The sequence below is a fragment of the Mobula birostris genome, chromosome 4, assembly GCF_030028105.1.
Source record: "Mobula birostris isolate sMobBir1 chromosome 4, sMobBir1.hap1, whole genome shotgun sequence".
NCBI classification, from domain to species: Eukaryota; Metazoa; Chordata; class Chondrichthyes; order Myliobatiformes; family Myliobatidae; genus Mobula; species Mobula birostris.
Window position 1 is genome coordinate 200,190,097 of NC_092373.1, and position 18,375 is coordinate 200,208,471.

Genomic DNA, 18,375 nt, shown 5'->3' on the forward strand with positions numbered 1-18,375 from the left:
ATTCTCTGTTGCTCCAAGGAGAAAAGGCCGAGCTCACTCAATCTGTTTTCATAAGGCATGCTCACCAATCCAGGCAATATCCTTGTAAATCTCCTCTGCGCCCTTTCTATGGTTTCCACGTCCTTCCTGTAGTGAGGCAGCCAGAAATGAGCACAGTACTCCAAGTGGGGTCTGACCAGGGTCCTATATAGCTGCAACATTACCCCTCGGCTCTTAAACTCAATTCCACGATTAATGAAGGCCAATGCACAGTATGCCTTCTTAACCCCAGAGTCAACCTGCGCAGCTGCTTTGAGTGTTCTATGAACTCGGACCCCAAGATCCCTCTGATCCTCCACACGGAGTCACGGAACCACAGTGCTGGGAACCTGGGTACTTGTGACTGGAAAAGCTTGGAATGGATACCGGAGAAACTCAATGTAGACTAGAGAAGCTCGGTAGGTAGACTCGGGACTCCCGGAATGTAGAGGCAGGACATGCACTGAGAATAGAAGGCACCCTGTCTTCAAGCCACCAATGTCAAAACGTCATTGTTCAAACTTTGCTGGGTCCATTACTTGGCAAGATCTTTCTGTCACGCTGGAGACAGAAACGAGATCATACGTAGGAATTCCAGCTGAGCATTGTTGCCTTGACAAATCACTCTGACCAAGGAATCTCACGGCCAAGATCAGCCGCTCTCTCTCCGCTGGTTCCATCTTTGCGTGGTCCAGACTTGCTGTCACCCGGTTCGGATATGGCCCAAGTGTGGAGTGAGAGACGCAGAAGCGGGTCGATATTTCACAGACTTTAATGCGAATAATGTTAAAGGGAAAAAGAAAACAATAAACGCTCGGCCAAACAGGGCCGTTGACTAAAACACTCAAATGGAAAATGAAGCCTACACTGCGGCTGAAAAGAACAACTAAGAATAAAACGAATACCGCTAGTCTTCAGAGTCAGTTGACTCAACCGTCCAATTTCTTAGGCAAGGCGGAATGCAGATAACGAAGTGTAGCTATGTCCAAGTTTTGACAAATACCATGACAGAATGAGTGGAGTTAAATACTATCACAATGAAATAATAATTAGCTGACACGTGCATATTCACAAGGGCAATTGCCAAATCTGCTGCGCTGCTGAATCCGTGGTTGTGACACCCAGCTTCTTACTTAATCCCCCTTCGCTACCTACCCACCTTCCCACTCAGCTGATCTCACCTATTATCTGCCAGTTTGTACTTCTTCCCCTCTCCTCACCTTCTTATTCTGACTTCTGTCCCCTACCTTTCTCAGCCTGATGAAGGGTCTCAGCTCGAAATACTGACTCTCCATAGATGCTGCCTGACTTGTTGAGTCCCCCCAGCATTTTGTGTGTGTTGCTCTGGATCTTAGCAGAATCTCTTGCATTAATCCTTACAAATTAATCTACATTACTGTGCAAAATTCTTAGGCACACATAACTAACTGTAGCTAGTGTTTTGCACTGTACTATAATAATTTTATGTATTGCACTGTACCTGTGCCACAAAAATAAAAACAAATTTCCAAATACACAGAATACCCCAAATCCTTATACAACTTCAACATAACATTCCAACTTCTGTAGTCAATAGTCTGATTAGTGAAGACCATTCTACTTAGAGGGCTTGTGGTGTTTGTGATACTGGGAGGGTGCACCATAGGCCGTAGTCAGCATGATTTCCTTAAGGGAGAATTTTGCCAGACAAATCTGTTGGAATTCTTTGAAGAAACAACACACAGGATAGACAGGAGAATCGATGGATGTTGTGCACTTTAATTTTCAAAAGGCCAAATTGTGCAAAATCGTCAGAGAAATATTACACATACAGTGTATATATAGCCAGGGAGTCCAGGACTTTTGCATTGTACTGTGTTTGTCAACATGGAGCAGAGAGCGAGTCTGTAAATCTACACTCACAACACGCTGGAGGAACTCAGCAGGTTTCGTGTTTACGAGTTTGTAAACCTGGCATGAGCAAAGGATGTTGGGAATGGTGAGGGTGGAGCACCACAGGATTGTGAGACAGGTGGCAGAAAAGGTGTGCCAGGGGATGGGGTTGGGGATTATTGGCATGGATGCAGACATGCTCAGCAATGAGACTCCAAGAAAGGTAATTTGATTCCATACAATTGGTTTATTGCCGGCCGGTGGTGTAGTGGCATCAACACTGGACTTCAAGGCAAGTGGTCCTGGGTTTGAATCTAGCCAGCTCCATGCACGCTTCCCATCCGTGCTAGGTTGAGTGTCAAGCTAGCATCGTGGCCTCATAAAAAACAGACAAAATGCTAAAGAAATGGCAAGGTTTCCACCTGATGCTCTGCAAGATGCAGAAAGGAATAATAACAATTGTTTTATTGATCATTACAAAATGTCTCTCAGGTGCTTCCCACTCCCTCCCCTCTCCCTTCCCCTTTTCCCAACCATGATCCCCCTCTCCCTTCCCCCTTCCCACTCTCAGTCCACAATAGAGACCCATATCAGAATCAGGTTTATAATTACTCACATATGTCATGGAATTTGTTTTTTTTGCGGCAGCGGTACAGTGCAATACATAAAATTACTACAGTACTGTGCAAAAATCTTAGGCTCCCTTGTTTTATATGTATCTATATGACCACATTAATGGGCTATGTTACAGATCACCAAACAGCCCTCGGGCTTTACAGGGACAAATTTGTAAAGAGGTGAGAGACTGTTGCAAGAAACAAGGTTACTATCGTAGGTGATTTTAGCTTTCAACGTATTGACTGTGAATCCCATACTGTAAAAGGAATAGATGGAATAGAGCTTGTCAAATGTGTTCAGGAAAGTTTACTTCATCAATATGTAGAAGTTTCAATGAAAGAGCGTGTGATACTGGATCTGCTTTAGGGATGAGACAGGACAGGTAAAAGAAGTTCGTGTAGGGGAACAATTTGCATCCAGAGACCACAATGCCTTTAGTTTCAAAGTAAATATGGAAAAACAAAGGTCTGGTCCACAGGTTGAGATTCTATACTGGAGACAGGCTGGTTTTGATGGTATCAGAAATGATGTGGCAAGTGTGAATTGGAACAGGTTGTTTTCTGGCATTGTGTACTTGGTAAGTAGGAGGCCCTCAAAAACAAAATTTTGGGAGTGCAGAGCTTTTATGTGCCTGTTAGAATAAAAGGTAACGATAACAACTGTAGGGAACCTTAGTTTTCAAGAGGTATTAAGCCACTGGTTAAGAGATAAAAAGAGGAGCATAGCAGGTATAGGCAGATAGGAACGAATGAGGTGCTTATGGAGTATCAGAAACACAAGAGACTTAAATGGACTTAAAAGGCATGAAGTTGCACTAGCAGACAAGGTGAAGGAGAATCCTAGGGATGTCTACAGAAATATTAAGAGTAAAAGGATTGCAAGGGACAAAGTTGATCCTCTTGAAGACCATAATGGTAATGCATGTGTGGAGCCGCAACAGATGGGGGAGATCTTAAATGAATTCTTTTCATCTGTATTTACTCAGGAAACGAACACAGGGTCTATAGAAGTGAGGCAAGGCAGCATCAACTTCATGGACCCTGTACAGATTACAGAGGAGGAAGTGTTTGCTACCCTGAGGTAGCAAATCAGGGTGGATAAGCCCCTAGGGTCTTTCAAGGTGTTCCCTCGGACCCTATGGAAGGCAAACGCAGAAACTGCCAGGGCTCTAGCAGAGATATTTAAATAATCATAGCGACAGGAGAAGTACCAGATGACTGGAGGATAGCCGATGTTGTTCCGCTGTTTAAGAAAGGCTCTAAAGGTAAACCTGGAAATTATAGGCCCGTGAGTCTGACATCAGTTGTGGGAAAGTTATTGGAAGGTATTCTAAGCGACTGGATATATGAGTATTTGGATTGACATGGACTGGATAGAGATAATCAGCATGACTTTGTGCGTGGTAGGTCATGTCTAACCAATCTTAGAGAGTTTTCAAGGAAGTTACCAGGAATGTGGATGAAGGCAAGGCAGTGGATGTTGTCTACATAGACTTTAGTAAGGCATTTGACACATGCTAGTCAAAAAGGTTCAGTCATTGGACATTCAGGATGAGGTAGTAATTTGGATAAGACATTGCTTGGTGGGAAAAGCCAGAGAGTGGTATTAGAGGGTTGCCTCTCTGAATGGAGGCCTGTGACTAGTGGTATGCCACAGGAATCAGTGCTGGGTCCTTGCTCTATATCAATGGTCTGGATGATAATGTGATTAACTGGATCAGCAAATCTGTGGATGACACTAAGAGTTAGGGTGTAGTGAACAGTGAGGAAGGCTATTGTGGCTTGCAGAGAGATCTGCATCAGCTGAAAAAATGGACTGAAAATGGTAGGTGGAATTTAATGCAAACAAGTGTGAAGTTTTGCACTTTGGTAGACCAACCAGGGTAGGTCTTACACAGTGAATGGTTGGGCACTGAGGAGTGTGGTAGAATCAAAGGGTCTGGAAATACAGGTCCATAATTAGTTGAAAGTGGAGTCACAGGAAGATAGGGTTGTAAAGAAAGCTTTTGGCACATTGGCCATCATAAATCAATGTACTAAGTACAGAATATGGGATGTTATGTTGAAGTTGTATAAGACATTCGTGAGGCCTAATTTGGAGTGTTGTGTGCAGTTTTGGTCTCCTACCTACAGGAAGGATGTAAATAACGTTGAAAGAGTACGGAGAAAATTTACAAGGATATTGCCTTGTCTGGAGGACCTGAATTATAAGGAAAGATTGAATAGGTTAGGACTGTATTCTTTAGAACGTAGAAGATTGAGAGGAAATTTGATAGAGGTATACAAAATTATGAGGGTTTAGACAGAGTAAATGTAAGTAGGCTTTTTCCACTGAGGTTGGGTGGGAGTGCAACCAGAGGTCATGGGTTAAGGGTGAAAGGTGAGAAGTTTAAGGAAAAGGTGAGGGGAAACTTTTTCACTCAGAGGGTTGTGAGAGTGTGGAATGAGCTGCCAGCACAAGTGGTGCATGTGAGCTCGATTTCAATGTTTAAGAGAAGTTTAGATAGGTGCAAGGATAGTAGGGGTATGGAAGCTTTGGTCCCAGTGCAAGTGGATGGGTGTAATTGGTGCCAGCATTGACTAGATGGGCTGAAAGGCCTGTTTCTCTGCTGTACTTATCTCTGTGTGTAAGACTTTTGCACGTGACTATATAGTCTGAGGTGGTGTCATACTTTTTCAGTTGGTTCAGGAGCCTGATAGCAGTGGGAAAGAGTTAATTGTTCATGCTGTTGTGAGCATTAGGATTGTCTCCTCTGTTTTATTCTACATTTGAAACATAGAACCCTAGAAAACCTACAGCACAATACAGGCCCTTTGGCCCACAAAGTTGTGCCAAACATGTCCCTACCTTAGAATTTACTAGACTTACCCATAGCCCTCTATTTTTCTAAGTGTTTGGTATTTGGTGATGGATTTTAAGGACATGCGCACTATTGCTCTGTTATACTATGATGGCGGAAAGGGAGAGGAAAGAATTTACTTGGAATTGTACTTAAATCCTGATTGGCTGAGGCTGATGCTATTTACTTTTTTTGGCAGACTCCTGTGAAAACCAAAAATCTAGGAGACAATTCAAAACCATCGAAAACCTCCAAGACTGCAGTCGCTATAGACGACATTAAAACGAAAATGAAGGCCTTGGTTGAAAAGGTAACTATCTGTGTTACTCAAAAATGCTGTTAGTTCCTGGTGTCTTGATGAGGCTGTACACCTACAGACAGCCTCTTCCACTATCACGATGAAGTTACATGTAGATTTGAGGAGTTTCCCCCCCCCCCCTATTCCATCTTGGTAGTCTCCAACCTGATTGCATGAACATTCATTTACCTTAACAGCATGTGCCCACTCCCCTCTCTTCTTCCTCCCCTCCTATTTTCCCTTATCCCTGTGGTCCCGTTACCCTCGTGACCTGTCCATCACCTTCACCTTCTTCCCATTGGCTCCCTGCCTCCTTTCATGGTCTTTTAGACTCCTCTATCGTCTCCCAGCTTCTGACATTAATCCCCTTTACCCCCTTTCGCACCCTCCTGGCTTTCCCTTCCCTCCTCACCTTCATCCACTTGTCACCTGTCAGCTCCTTTCCCTCCCGAACTTTTTTATTCTAGCCTCTGCCCTCTTCCTTTCCATTCCGATGAAGGGTCTTTGCCCAGAACCCTGCCTGACCTGCAAGGATGTTGCCGGGGCTTGAAGACCTAAGTTCGAGTGAAAGATTTAATAGATTCGAACTTTATTGCCTGAACCTCAAGAGAATGAGGGAGATCTTACAGAGGTATATAAAATTATAAGGGGTGTAGATAGAATAAATATACAAGCAGGCTTTTCCTTCAGGATGGGTGAGACTTGAATTAGAGGTCAGAGGATTAGGGGTGAAAGATGAAGTGTTTAAGGGGAATCTAAGAGGGAACTTTTTCACTCAGAGGGTGGTGAGAGTGTGGAACAAACAGCCAGTGGAAGTGGTAGATGCACATTCAAGAGATGTTTGGTTGTGCAGGTCGATGGGACTAGGCAGAAGACGAGGCCAGCATGTACTAAAAGGGCCAAAGGGCTCGTTTCTATGCTTGTAGTGCTCTGTGAGTCAAGAATTGTTGGGAGGAAATCCAAGGCCTGTATTTTTTGGGAAGGAGGTGATAACAGATTTAAATTGAGATCAGGTGTTTCCTCTGGGTGGTAAAGTCAAAGCAAAATGTGATGAAAATAAAAAATTTTAAAAAAGATCTTGCGGATGCTGGAAATTTGTAACACTCAGCACACCAAGCGGTATCTGTGGAGAGAGAAAAACGGTTGCAGATTTGGTTCTGGGACTATCAGTTCTGCCCAGGAGACAGGACCTGAAGCGTCAAATGTTTCTTCCCCTTCAGATACTGCCCAGCTCTCCGACTTTACGTTTTATTTCCCTTTTCTCTCACTTTCCTTCTTCTTTCCCCCACTTGCACCCCTTTTCTTGCTCATAGTCATAGTCGTAGTCATAGTCATATTTTATTGAGCCCGGCCCGGGGGAAATTGGTTAAATCTCATCTCCTTTTTCCTGCTTACTTTCTCTTTTGTGCCCCTTTTTTCCCCACTCACTTACTCCCCACCTTACTCCCAGTCATACTCCTCTTTTCCTGCTTGCCCCCTTCTTTACCCATTCATGCTCTTTTCCCAAATCACCCTGTCTCTTTCTGTCTGCCGTTCCATTTTCATACCAACCTGCCTCGATTGTTTGTCCTTCTGGCTGCTGCCTCCCATTCCCCCATTTTCCCCAGGGCTACCTGTTCCAGGTGATATATAGCTCCTATGACTGTTGTGCAGACTCTCTTCATGATGTTGTGGTCAGCACTGACCCTGGTTGCTACTGGTTTGCAGGGGCAGCACTTACCGAAGACCATACAGAAGTTTCAGAACTTTATAAAAAGCTCATTCCGACTTGAAGATCAAAAAGTGAGTAACATCAGCCTTTAAGTAAGAATCTCAAGTTCAATTTTGTTGTCGTTTGACCGGTTTAAAATGGCACCGGTGAAGGTCAGTGAAGACTAGCCGATGGCAAACAAATCAAAGAAAATTACTGAAGATTTGTTTTTTCTCTCTGTACATTGGGTGCTTCTTTGTCTTTTTTAATTGGTTCTTTTGGGTTTCTTTGCTTTATGATGCCTGTAGTGAGACGAATCTCAAGGTTGTATGTAGTATATGTACTTTTTTAATTAATGTATTTTGACTTTGACATATATACAACCAAATGAAACAACATTTGACCGAACAACTGTGTACCCACAAAACATGTATCACACACAGCACATAAAGCAAAATATTACCACAGATAAGCTCATAAAATATAATTCAAAATATATGTAGTGTGCAGCACAGGTAAACGGTAAACATTGACAAGACCTCAGTGGTGGCAGGTTATTCATTAATGTCACAGCCTGAGGGAAGAAGCTGTTACCTAGTCCTGGTTCCGTACCTCCTTCCTGACTGTAGTGGGCCAAAGAGATTATGGAGGGGCGGTAGGGATCCTCAACAATACTTTGGGCCTTTAATAGCTGAAGGGAATATCTTCAGAACATTGTGTGTTAGTGTGAAGGAGAAATGGAGGAATACGCGGGAGGGTTAGATTGATCTTAGAGCAGGTTGAAGGGCTGGCACAACATCATGGCCTATACTGTGCTGTAGTGGCTCGTGTTCTATGTTTTAGCTCGTCATTGTTTGGTTCCCAAGCCTGCCTAAGCACACCGGGTTCGGGCATTTGTCCAGTTATCATCCTCCTATTTGGTTCATGTGTGGTCACGAGGAGCAACCCTTTAAAATAAATACTCCTCGTCTGTAAACATTGAGGAGAGGGACGTGATAGTGAGAGGATTCAGAGAAGGGATATTTAAGAAGCTCTTAGATAGGCACATGGATGATAGAAAAATAGAGGGCTATGTAGGGGGGAAAGGTTAGATTGATCTCAGAGTAGGTTAAAAGGTTAGCACAAATTCATTGGCTGAATGGCCTGTACTCTGCTGTACTATTCTAAGTCCTTTGTTGTATGTCTAGCAAAGATGTTATGTTATGTCTAGAAAAGATTTATCAGGATGTTTCCTGGACTTGGGGGCCTGAGTTACAAGGAGAAGTTGTATAAACTAGGACTTTATTCCCTGGAATGTAGGAGATTGACGGGTGACCTGATAGAAATGTATAAGATTATATGTCTCTACCATTTTATAAGATTATAAATCATTGTATGTCAATGATTCAGGTGATGGAATAAATAGGTTTGTTGCCAAGTTTGCAGATTATATGAAGATTGGTGGAGGGGCAGGTAGTGTTGAGGAAACAGGTAGGCTGCAGAAGGACAGATTAGGAGAATGGGCAAGAAAGTGGAAAAGCTGAAAAATGCATGGTCATGCACCTTGGTAGTAGAAATAAATGTGCAGACCATTTTCTGAACAGCGAGAAAATCCATAACTCGGTGATGCAATGGAACTTGGGAGTCCATGTGCAAAACACCCTAAAGGTTAACTTGCAGGTTGAGTTGGTGGTGAGGAAGGCAAATCCAATGTTAGCATTCATTTCAAGAGGTCTAGAATACAAGAGTAAGGATGTATTGCTGAGACTTTATAAGGCACTGGTGAGGCCACACCTTGAGTATTATGAACAGTTTTGGGCTCCTCATCTAAGAAAATTTGTGCTGGCTTTAGAGAGGGTTCAGAGGAGGTTCTTAAGGATGATTCCAGGAATGAAAGGCTTATCAAAGAGAAACGTTTGACGGCTCTGGGTCTATACTCACTGGAATTTAGAAGGATGAGGAGGAATCTCGTTGAAACCTTTCAAATATTGAAAAGCCTAGTCAGAGTAGATGTGGAAAGGATGTTCCCCATGATGAGGGAGTCTAGGACAAGAGGGCACAGCCTCAGGATAGAGGGGTGTCCATTTAAAATGGAGGTGCAGAGAAATTTCCACCAGAAGGTAGTAAATTTGTGGAATTTGTTATCACAGGCAGCTGTGGAGGCCAGGTTATTCGGTGTATTTAAGGCAGAGGTTGATAGGTTCTTGATTGGCCAGGGCATCAGAGGTTACGGGCAGAAGGTCGGGGAGTGGGGCAGAGGAGGGGAAAGAATAATCAGCCATGATTGAATGGCAGAGCACAGTCAGAGCAAATCATCGTCCTTAATAATGAGACATAGACAGGGTGAAAGCATGTCGCCTTTTTCCCAAAGAGATGGTGCTAAAAACAAGAGGGCACAGGTTTAAGACCAGAGGCGAGAGATTTGAAAGGGACTTTGGTGGCAGCTTTTTCACACAAAAGATAGTGCTTATTTGGAATGAGCTGCCAGAAATGGAGGTGAAGGCAGACACATTAGCAATATTTAAAGGCCATCTAGATAATTACATGGATAGGGGAGGTTTAGAGGGCCACGGGCCAAATGCAGTCAGATGGGTCTGTTACTGGGAAACACATTGGGAATGGAAGAGTTGGGTCGCGGGGTCTGTTTCTGTGCTGTATGACTCTATTTCCTCAAGTGCTCATCCTGCTGAAGGGGTGGGCACGGTAAGCGTGGTGTTTAACACAATGCTTTACAGTACCAGCGACCCGGGTTCGGTTCCTGTCGCTGTCTGTAAGGCGTCTGTGTGTTCTCCCTGTGAATGCATGGTCCGGGTGCCCTGGTTTCCTCCCACAGTCCAAAGACATACTGGTAGTTTAGTTGGTCATTATCAGTCGACCTGTAATTAAGCTGGGGTTAAATCGGAGGTTGATGGGCTGTTGTGGCTCACATGGCTCGAAGGGCGTATTCCATGATGTTTCTCAATCAATAAATAAAGAAGAATTTCTGCCTCTACCACCCTCTCAGGCAGTGTCCTAGACCACCACTACTCATCTGCTAAAATAATTTCAGCTCAGTTTCCCTCTAACCGCAAGTTAGCAACTCTCCGCCAAGAGAAGGTTGCCTTTCCTGTTCACCTCACCCAGGTACTCTTCACCACGTTTATTGCTGTGGGGCTGCAGAGGGTTGCAAACTCAGTCAGCTCCATCATGGGCGTTAACTCCCCAGTGCAGAAATCGCCCTCAAAGGGTGACATCCATCATTCAGGAATTCAGCACATTCCCACTTCTCACTGCTACCATCAGGGAGGAGGAACGGAAGCCTGAAGACACACACTCAATGTTTTTATTTATTTTTATTTACTTATTGAGATGCAGCTCAGAATCGGCCCTTCCAGCCCCTTGAGGGACTCCACCCAGCAACCCCTAATGTAACCCTAGTCTAATTACAGGACAAGTGTGGCACGTGGCCAAGTGGTTAGGGCGTTGGACTAGCACAGGTCTGAAGGTTGTGGGTTCGAGCCTCAGCCGAGGCAGCGTGTGTGTCCTTGAGCAAGGCACTTAACCACACAATGCTGCAGTCTGTCCAGCTGAGAATGGGTACCGGGGGGGGGAGTCTCATACTCTCAGTCGCTTCACGCCACGGAAACCAGCATAAGCACCGGCCTGATGGGCCAGAAGGCTCATGACAGACTTTAATCTTTAATAGGTAGATAGATAGATAGATATACTTTATTAATCCCGAGGGAAATTTGGTTTCGTTACAGCCGCACCAACCAAGAATAGAGCGTAAATATAGCAATACAAAAACCCCCACAATCAAACAACAAAATGCAAAACTATGCCAGATGGAAAATAAGTCCAGGACCAGTCTATTGGCTCAGGGTGTCTGACCCTCCATGGGAGGAGCTGCACATTCAATGGCCACAGGCAGGAACGACCACCCGTGCCGCCAAGTGTTGTATCACGGTGGAATGTGGCTGAAGTCCAACAGTAAAAAGTTCAATATCCAGTCTGCAAACACGTTCCTCGATTGTAATATACCCGGGTTGCACCATCCGTTGTTAACCAGATCAGTAAGCACCCAATTCCTTTATGATTACCGCTCTCAGTGCACTTCCGGTCAGCCAGAATGGTATTACCCACCGAACTCCTCTTCTCCAAAAGTCTCTCTTGTCTCGACCCGGTCCTCTTTCCTCGGCTTTGTAATCCCCCTCTGTGTGTTTTCCTCTGGATTTCAGCAGGGGTGTCTGCCGCTCTGTTCGTAAGTCGACCGGAATTTGTCCGTGGAATACACAATGCGACCTTGCTTCTGTCCCGCGTGTCGGGATGTAACCATTTCCAGCGCTAAAGAAAACCCAAATAAAACTCTCTCTACCAGCATATTAGAGGGGGTGCAGCTTCGACGTGTTACCGTGAGAAAAAAATACAAAAAATAACGTAAATTAAAAAGTAAGAAGAAAGTAAAAGAATAGATCGGGACGGCTGTACCAGGCTGCATGCACGACCGGCGCATGTGCACTAGGAATCTAATTACAGGTCAGTTTACAATGACCAAATAACCTTTCAACCAGTACGTCTTCAGACTGTGGATGGAAACCGAAGCTCCCAGAGAAAACCCACACGATCACAGGGAAAACGTACAAACTCCTTCCAGACAGCACTGTGCTAACCAGTGGAGCACCACTACAGGAGCCTGAAGACGCACACTTCAGGCTGCTGTAGTGGTGCTCCATTGCAGTGTACTGCTATCGCAAAACAAGAAATTTTACAACGTACTGTATGCCAATGATACTAAACCTGATTTTGATTGAACACTTATCATCTTTGTCGACAGGTAATCGAGGAGCTTTGGACCTGGGGTCAGACCCTGAAGCAAGCCAAGTGAGGGGTGCCCAAAATTGCCACTCATTTCTCTCAAAGATCGCCTACAATTTGCCGAGTTGATGGAGGTTCTGCAACCTATTTTGTCCACAGGATATCTGCAAACCACATTTTGTTTGGAGTTGTTTCTACAAACGTTTGTATGTTCATGTCTTTGGTGACACAGATATGCTGTTCTAAAATATTGCCAGAGGGAGTCCAAAAAGCAGGTTAAAATTAAAGGCACGGCCAATGGAAACATAGCAAGTGTATCAGCATCTTAACAAATCTGAGGTTAATATTTCTAACCTATTAATTGCTTTAAGAAATTACATGAAACCCTCTCTTCTCCTTTAGATGCTGATAGGCCCACTCTGTTCTCAACACTGTCTATGTTCCTTAATTTGATTTTATGTAGCTCATAGCCAATAAATTCCATGCAATTAAAAGCATGCAAAATAATTGGACTTGTTGTTCTTAAAACTACACAGAATGCCATGTCCTTTAGACAATTTCTCTTTTGATGGCCACTCGAAGCATACTGTACCTCTTGAGCTTACTGGGACTCCCTGGTGTGGTGTAGGAGGTAGTTCTGGGTCTGAAGCTTGTCGATCCCTGATCTCTCAACCCCAAGAGCCAAGGAACGGGGAAGATTGGTCAGAGTTTCTGTTCCTGTGGCATGATAGCATAGCGCTCTACAGTACTAGTGACCCAGGTTCAATTCACGCCACTGCCTATAAGGAGTTCATATGTTCTCCCTGTGCTCCGATTTCCTCCCACAGTCCAAAGACGTGCCGGTTAGTAGGTTAATTGGTCATTGTAAATTGTCCTGTGATCAGGCTAGGGTTAAATCGGGGGTTGCTGACGGAATGGCTTGAAGGGCTGGAAGGACTGTATCTCAATAATAAGTAAACAGATGAATACAGCGTCAGCGATCAGGGTTCAATTCCTGCTGCTGTCTGTAAAGAGTTTGTACAGTATGGTCTCACCATTACGGCGTACGTTTCCTCCGGGTGCTCCAGTTTCTTCCCACATTCCAAAGACATAGGGGTTAGGGTCAGTGAGTTGTGAACATGCTATGTTGGTGCTGGGAGCATTGCACCACTTGCAGGCTGTTCCCAGCACATCCTCAGACTGAGTTAGTCATTAAAGTAAACAACACATTTCATTGTATGTTTCGATGTGCATGTGGCAGATAAAGCTGATCTTTATCTCTCCTGACTAGCTATCCCTGTTTACAGGAAATTTTATCCACACAAAGTGCTGAAGGAACTCAGCAAGTCATACAGTATCTAAGGAGGGAAATGGGCAGTTGATATTTCAGGTCATCTGGACTGAAAGAAGGAGGGGAGTATAAAGAGGTGGAGGGAAAGTGTGGACAAAGATCTGGCAGGTAATGAAGTGTCTTCCCTTCTTGAGTCTCAGCCCAAAACGTTGACTGTTCACCCTGCTGAGTTCCTCCAGCACTGTGCATGTTGCTCCAGATTCCAGCGTCTGCAGTCTCCTGTGTCACCAAAAACAAATTTTTTTTAGATAAATTGCCGCATTGTTTTCCAAAGTTCAATTTAATGTTGAGTCTTCACTGGTGATACCTTTTTCTGAGATGGCCTGGAATCTTTTTAAGGAGTCTGATCACACCAAAGTTCAAAGTAAATTTATTATTAAAATACGTACACGTCACCATATTCAACCCTGAGATTCATTTTCTTGTGGGCATACTCAATAAATCCGTAGAATGATAACCATAACAGAATCAATGAAAGATTGCACCATCTTAGGCATTTAACCAGTGTACAAAAGACAACAAACTATGCAAATACAAAAATAAAGAAATAATAATAATAAATACATAAGCAATAAATATCAAGAACATGAGATGACGAGTCCTTGAAAGTGAGTCCATAGGTTGTGGCAACATTTCAATGATGGGGCAAGTGAGGTCGAGTGGAGTTATCCCCTTTAGTTCAAACGCCTGATGGATGAGGTAGATGGAACTTTGTCCTGAACCCTGTCTTTGCAGAGGTTGTCAAAGGTACTACATAAATGCAGGTCAACCTTTCCACCTTCGCCTTCTGCTTGTTCCACAAATGTGTGCGTGTGGACCAAGTGCGAGGTCAGATCTGTGCGTGGACCATGAAGGGTCTCAGCCCGGAATGTCCAACTAATCTTTCCCTTGGCTCTCGGTGTTACTCTCCGTGGATGCTGCCTGGCTTTCTGAGTTCCTGCAGCATTTTGTGTGTGTTACTGTTTGTGGAGTAGCCAGCCAGTGCTGACTGGATAGGCTGGAATGTGAATAGGTGGCCATGTCACGGGCATGTGCTGGCAGACTGCTTCTGTTTACTGTCGGGTTTTATTTTTAACAATTAGCTTTACTTGTCACATGTACATTAAAACATACAGGGAAATGCATCGTTTGTGTCTGAGGATGTGCTGGCGGCAGCCCTCAGGTGTTGCCACGCTTCTTACAACTCACCAACCCCAACCTGTATGTATTTGGAAATTGGGAGGAAACCAGAGCACCCAGAGGAAACCCACTTGGTCACGGAGAATGTACAAAGTCCTTACAGACAGTGGCAGGAATCGAAACCCGATCTTACAGCTTGTGCTGTAAAGCATTGCGCTAACCACTTTTCACCCTATCAGAATCAGGTTTATTGTCGTTTACATAGGTTGTGAAATGTGTTGTTTTGTGGCAGCAGTACAGTGCAGGCGTAACAAAGTTATAATTTTTTTTTAAATCATGCGAATGAGGAATATTGAGGTCGTGTTCACAGGTTCAGAAATCTGATGGCAGAGGGGAAGAAGCTGCTTCTAAAACATTGAGTGTGTGTCTTCAAGCTCCTGTTCCTCCTCCTTGATGCCAGCAATGAAAAGAGGGCATCTCCTGGGTGGTGGGGGTCCTTAACGATGGATGCCACCTTTTTCGAAGCATTGCCTTTTGAAGATGGTCTTGATGCTGGGGAGGCGAGTGCCCATGATAGAGCTGGCTGAGTTTACAACCCTCAGCAGATTATCCCGATCCTGCACAGGGTCCTTATCATGGATAGTTTAAGTTCCACAGTTAAGTACCAACTAAATTGTAAAAGGACTCAATCTGCTTGCTACCTACTGGAATAATTACTCGAATGCCTATTGTTTCCTCCCCCATCCCTTTAATCTTCCTTTCCAAATGTTTGCTTTTGCTAGCTAGAGATGACAACCTTCCCCATGTTTAGTATGACAGTGGTTATGCTGAACCGGACTGATATCTGGAGGTGTGGATCGTCGATCTGTAGACTTGAGTTTGAATCCCCATAATTTCAGCTGGGGAACTTAAATTAAAATACCGGCCTTCACTGGGTTACAACAGGGTTCTGTTCCTGTGAACTATTTGTAACCTGCACAGCTCACAAGTCTGAAATGTAGCCACAAACAGAGTTCCCACATGGCAGAAGATGCCAGCAGCCCTCCTAGTTACCAGGAAATCCATTCCCCAGTCTCCCAAACACTCATCCGTATGCCTGGGCGGTACATAAATTGGGCATTCGTAGCCTGGAGAAGCTACCAGATTGTCATAAAAAGTATCAGCTTCAAAAAGAATATCTAGCCAGAGTGGCATGCATATGAGTCCAGTTGTACCTGTATGATTGACTCTTCACTCCTACTCTAATAGCCCAACAACCTATTGTTTGCAGCCAATTAGGAATTGCCAATAAATATCAAACACAAAATGCTGGAGGAAGTCAGCAGGTAAGGCTGAGTACAGTCAACATTTCAGGCTGAAATGTGGAGGGATATGGACAGTCAACATTTTGGGTGGAGACCCTTTACCTGGACTGGCCCGAATGTCGACTGCCAGTGTTCTTGCCCTGGTCTTACATGTATCTCCTTCATTGGAATGATCAATTTGGGAATGTTCCTCAAATTGGGAATGTTAGGGAACTCAAGAAATAAGAGTAGGAGGAGGCCATTCAGTCCTTCCAGCCTGCCCTTCCACTCAATCCCATCGTGGATCTTCTGACCTGAGCCACAAGTCTACATTGCTACCAGTTCCCCTATTGCTCTCAATCCACCACTGTAGATAAATAATCCATCCACATCAACCTTGAATATATTCAATGTCTCATCCTCCACAGCGCGGTGGGATAGAAAGCTACAATGTTCCACAACCCTTAGTTTAGTAATTCCTTTTCCTCACTGCTTAAAATGGGTGGCACCTTATTCCAGAGTAGTGTTCCCACGTTCTACATCTTCCCATGAGACAAAACATCTTCAAAGCATTAACAGCAACAGGCATAAAATTCTGGAGGAACTCGGCAAGTCAGGCAGCATCTGAGAAGGAATAAGTAATGAACATTTCGAGCCAAGACACTTCATTATTCCTACACACAATAGAAATAGTTTTTTTGTTCCTTTCTCTCTTCCATCCATCTACCTCTTCCTCTCCCACCCTCTCACCTTCACACTCCTTGTCTTCTTCTCACCTGCCCACCACCTCCCTCTGGTTTCCATTTCTTCCATGGTCTACTGTCCTCTCCTATTAGATTCCTCCTTCAGCCTGTTACCTCTTCCACCACTCCCCTCTCTGCTCCTTCGTTTATTCCCCCTTCCCCACCTTCTTCCTAACCTGGTTTCACTTATCACCTCCCTGCTTCTTGTTTCACCCCCTCACCCCCCACCCACTTTCCCCCTCGCTTATCACCACCAGCTTGTGCTCCTTCCCCTCTCCCCACCTTATTCTGGCTTCTACCCCCTTCCATTCCAATCCCGATGAATGGGCTCAGCTCAAGACATCAACTACCTATTCCCCTCCGTAGACGCTGCCTGACCAGCTGAGTTCCTCCGACATTTTGTGTGTGTTGTTCATGATAGCCAGCATCTGCAGAATCTCTTGTGTTTATAATTCACAGCGTTTACCCTGTCGAGACAAATCTCAACAAGATCACCTCTCTTTCTATTAAACTCTAGAGATAACCCTTCATCTGAGGAAGTCAAACCATTGAGCTTTCTCTGAACATTCTAAGCAAGTGCATCCATCCCTAAGGAAGTAAAACAAAAGCATCTGCATTACTCCTGATGAAGGGTCTCAGCCCAAATCACCGACTCATTATTCCTCTCCATAGAAGCTGCCTGGCCTGCTGAGTTCCTCCATCATTTTGTGCATGTTAGATTTCCAGTATCTGCAGAATGTCTTGCGTTTAGGCATTACTCCATGTGTGATCCCACTGATGTTCTATACTCTGACCCTCTTACGTTAAAGGCCAAAGCTTTTTCCACAGCAGAGTACAACAGTAGTGCTGTTCATATGCTACTATTATTAATACTGTGTTCATTAATCCTTGTAGACCCACCTACAGGTTGAGGTGATTTTGTACTTGATTATTCTGATGCCCTCTGTAAGACAACTTGTGTGTTCTTCCTGTGTGCACGTGGGTTTCCTCCGTGTGCTCCTGTTTCCTCGCACATTGGTCATTGTCAATTGTCCCGTGATTAGGCCAGGGTTAAATAGGTGGGCGGCGCAGCTCGGTGGGCCGGAAGGGCCTGTTCTGTGCCATATCTCTAAGTGAAATATATGCTCAAGGGAATACCAAATAGTCATTCAGTTCTCCATGCTCCTTTTGTATGGAAACATTAGTGAATGAAGATCATGGGTTAAGGGTGAAATGTGAAATATTTCAGCAGTGGCTCTGAGGACCGAACAGGATGTGGTTTTCAGATACTGGAGGTTTTTAGCTGTGTAAATGTTTTACCCTTTTGCACTGTTCCATATTTGATTGTCAGGAATCGAATGGGTGTAACAGGTCTCCTTGTTGTACTTGCTTTCTGAATAAAGATTCACTGGTTGTCTATAATCTGCTTTAGTTTTTTTTTCCAGAGTTTTCTGTGTGTCTTAACATAGTCATAGAGCACTACAGCACAGAAAAGCTGAGCAATGATTCTGCCTAGTACCATCAACCCACACCTGGACCGTAGCCCTTCACATCCACCCATCCAAGTACTTAACCAAACCTCTCATAAATGTTGAAATCAAGCCCACATCCACCACACTCACACCACCCTATGAATGAAGACTTTGCCCCTCAGTTTCCCCTTAAATACAGTCATTGAACACTACAGCACAGAACCAGGCTCTTCAGCCCATCTAGTCCCTGCTGAATTGACTATTCTGCCTAGTCCCATCAAACTGTGCCTGGGCCATAGCCTTCCATATGCCTCCCACCCAGGCTTCTTTTACACATTGAA

General features: G+C 44.3%; 1 protein-coding gene across 1 annotated transcript in view; it reads left to right on the forward strand.

The window, feature by feature from the left end:
• npm1b (nucleophosmin 1b) overlaps positions 1–17,971 on the forward strand; it is a 114,330-nt gene extending 96,359 nt beyond the window's left edge. Inside the window, exons 8-10 of the mRNA XM_072256760.1 lie at positions 5,547–5,657; positions 7,353–7,427; positions 12,128–17,971. Of these exons, the coding sequence (XP_072112861.1) occupies positions 5,547–5,657; positions 7,353–7,427; positions 12,128–12,178 (237 nt within the window). The 3' untranslated portion in view covers positions 12,179–17,971. The remainder of the gene's footprint in view (positions 1–5,546; positions 5,658–7,352; positions 7,428–12,127) is intronic.
• Positions 17,972–18,375: the final 404 nt, after the last annotated feature.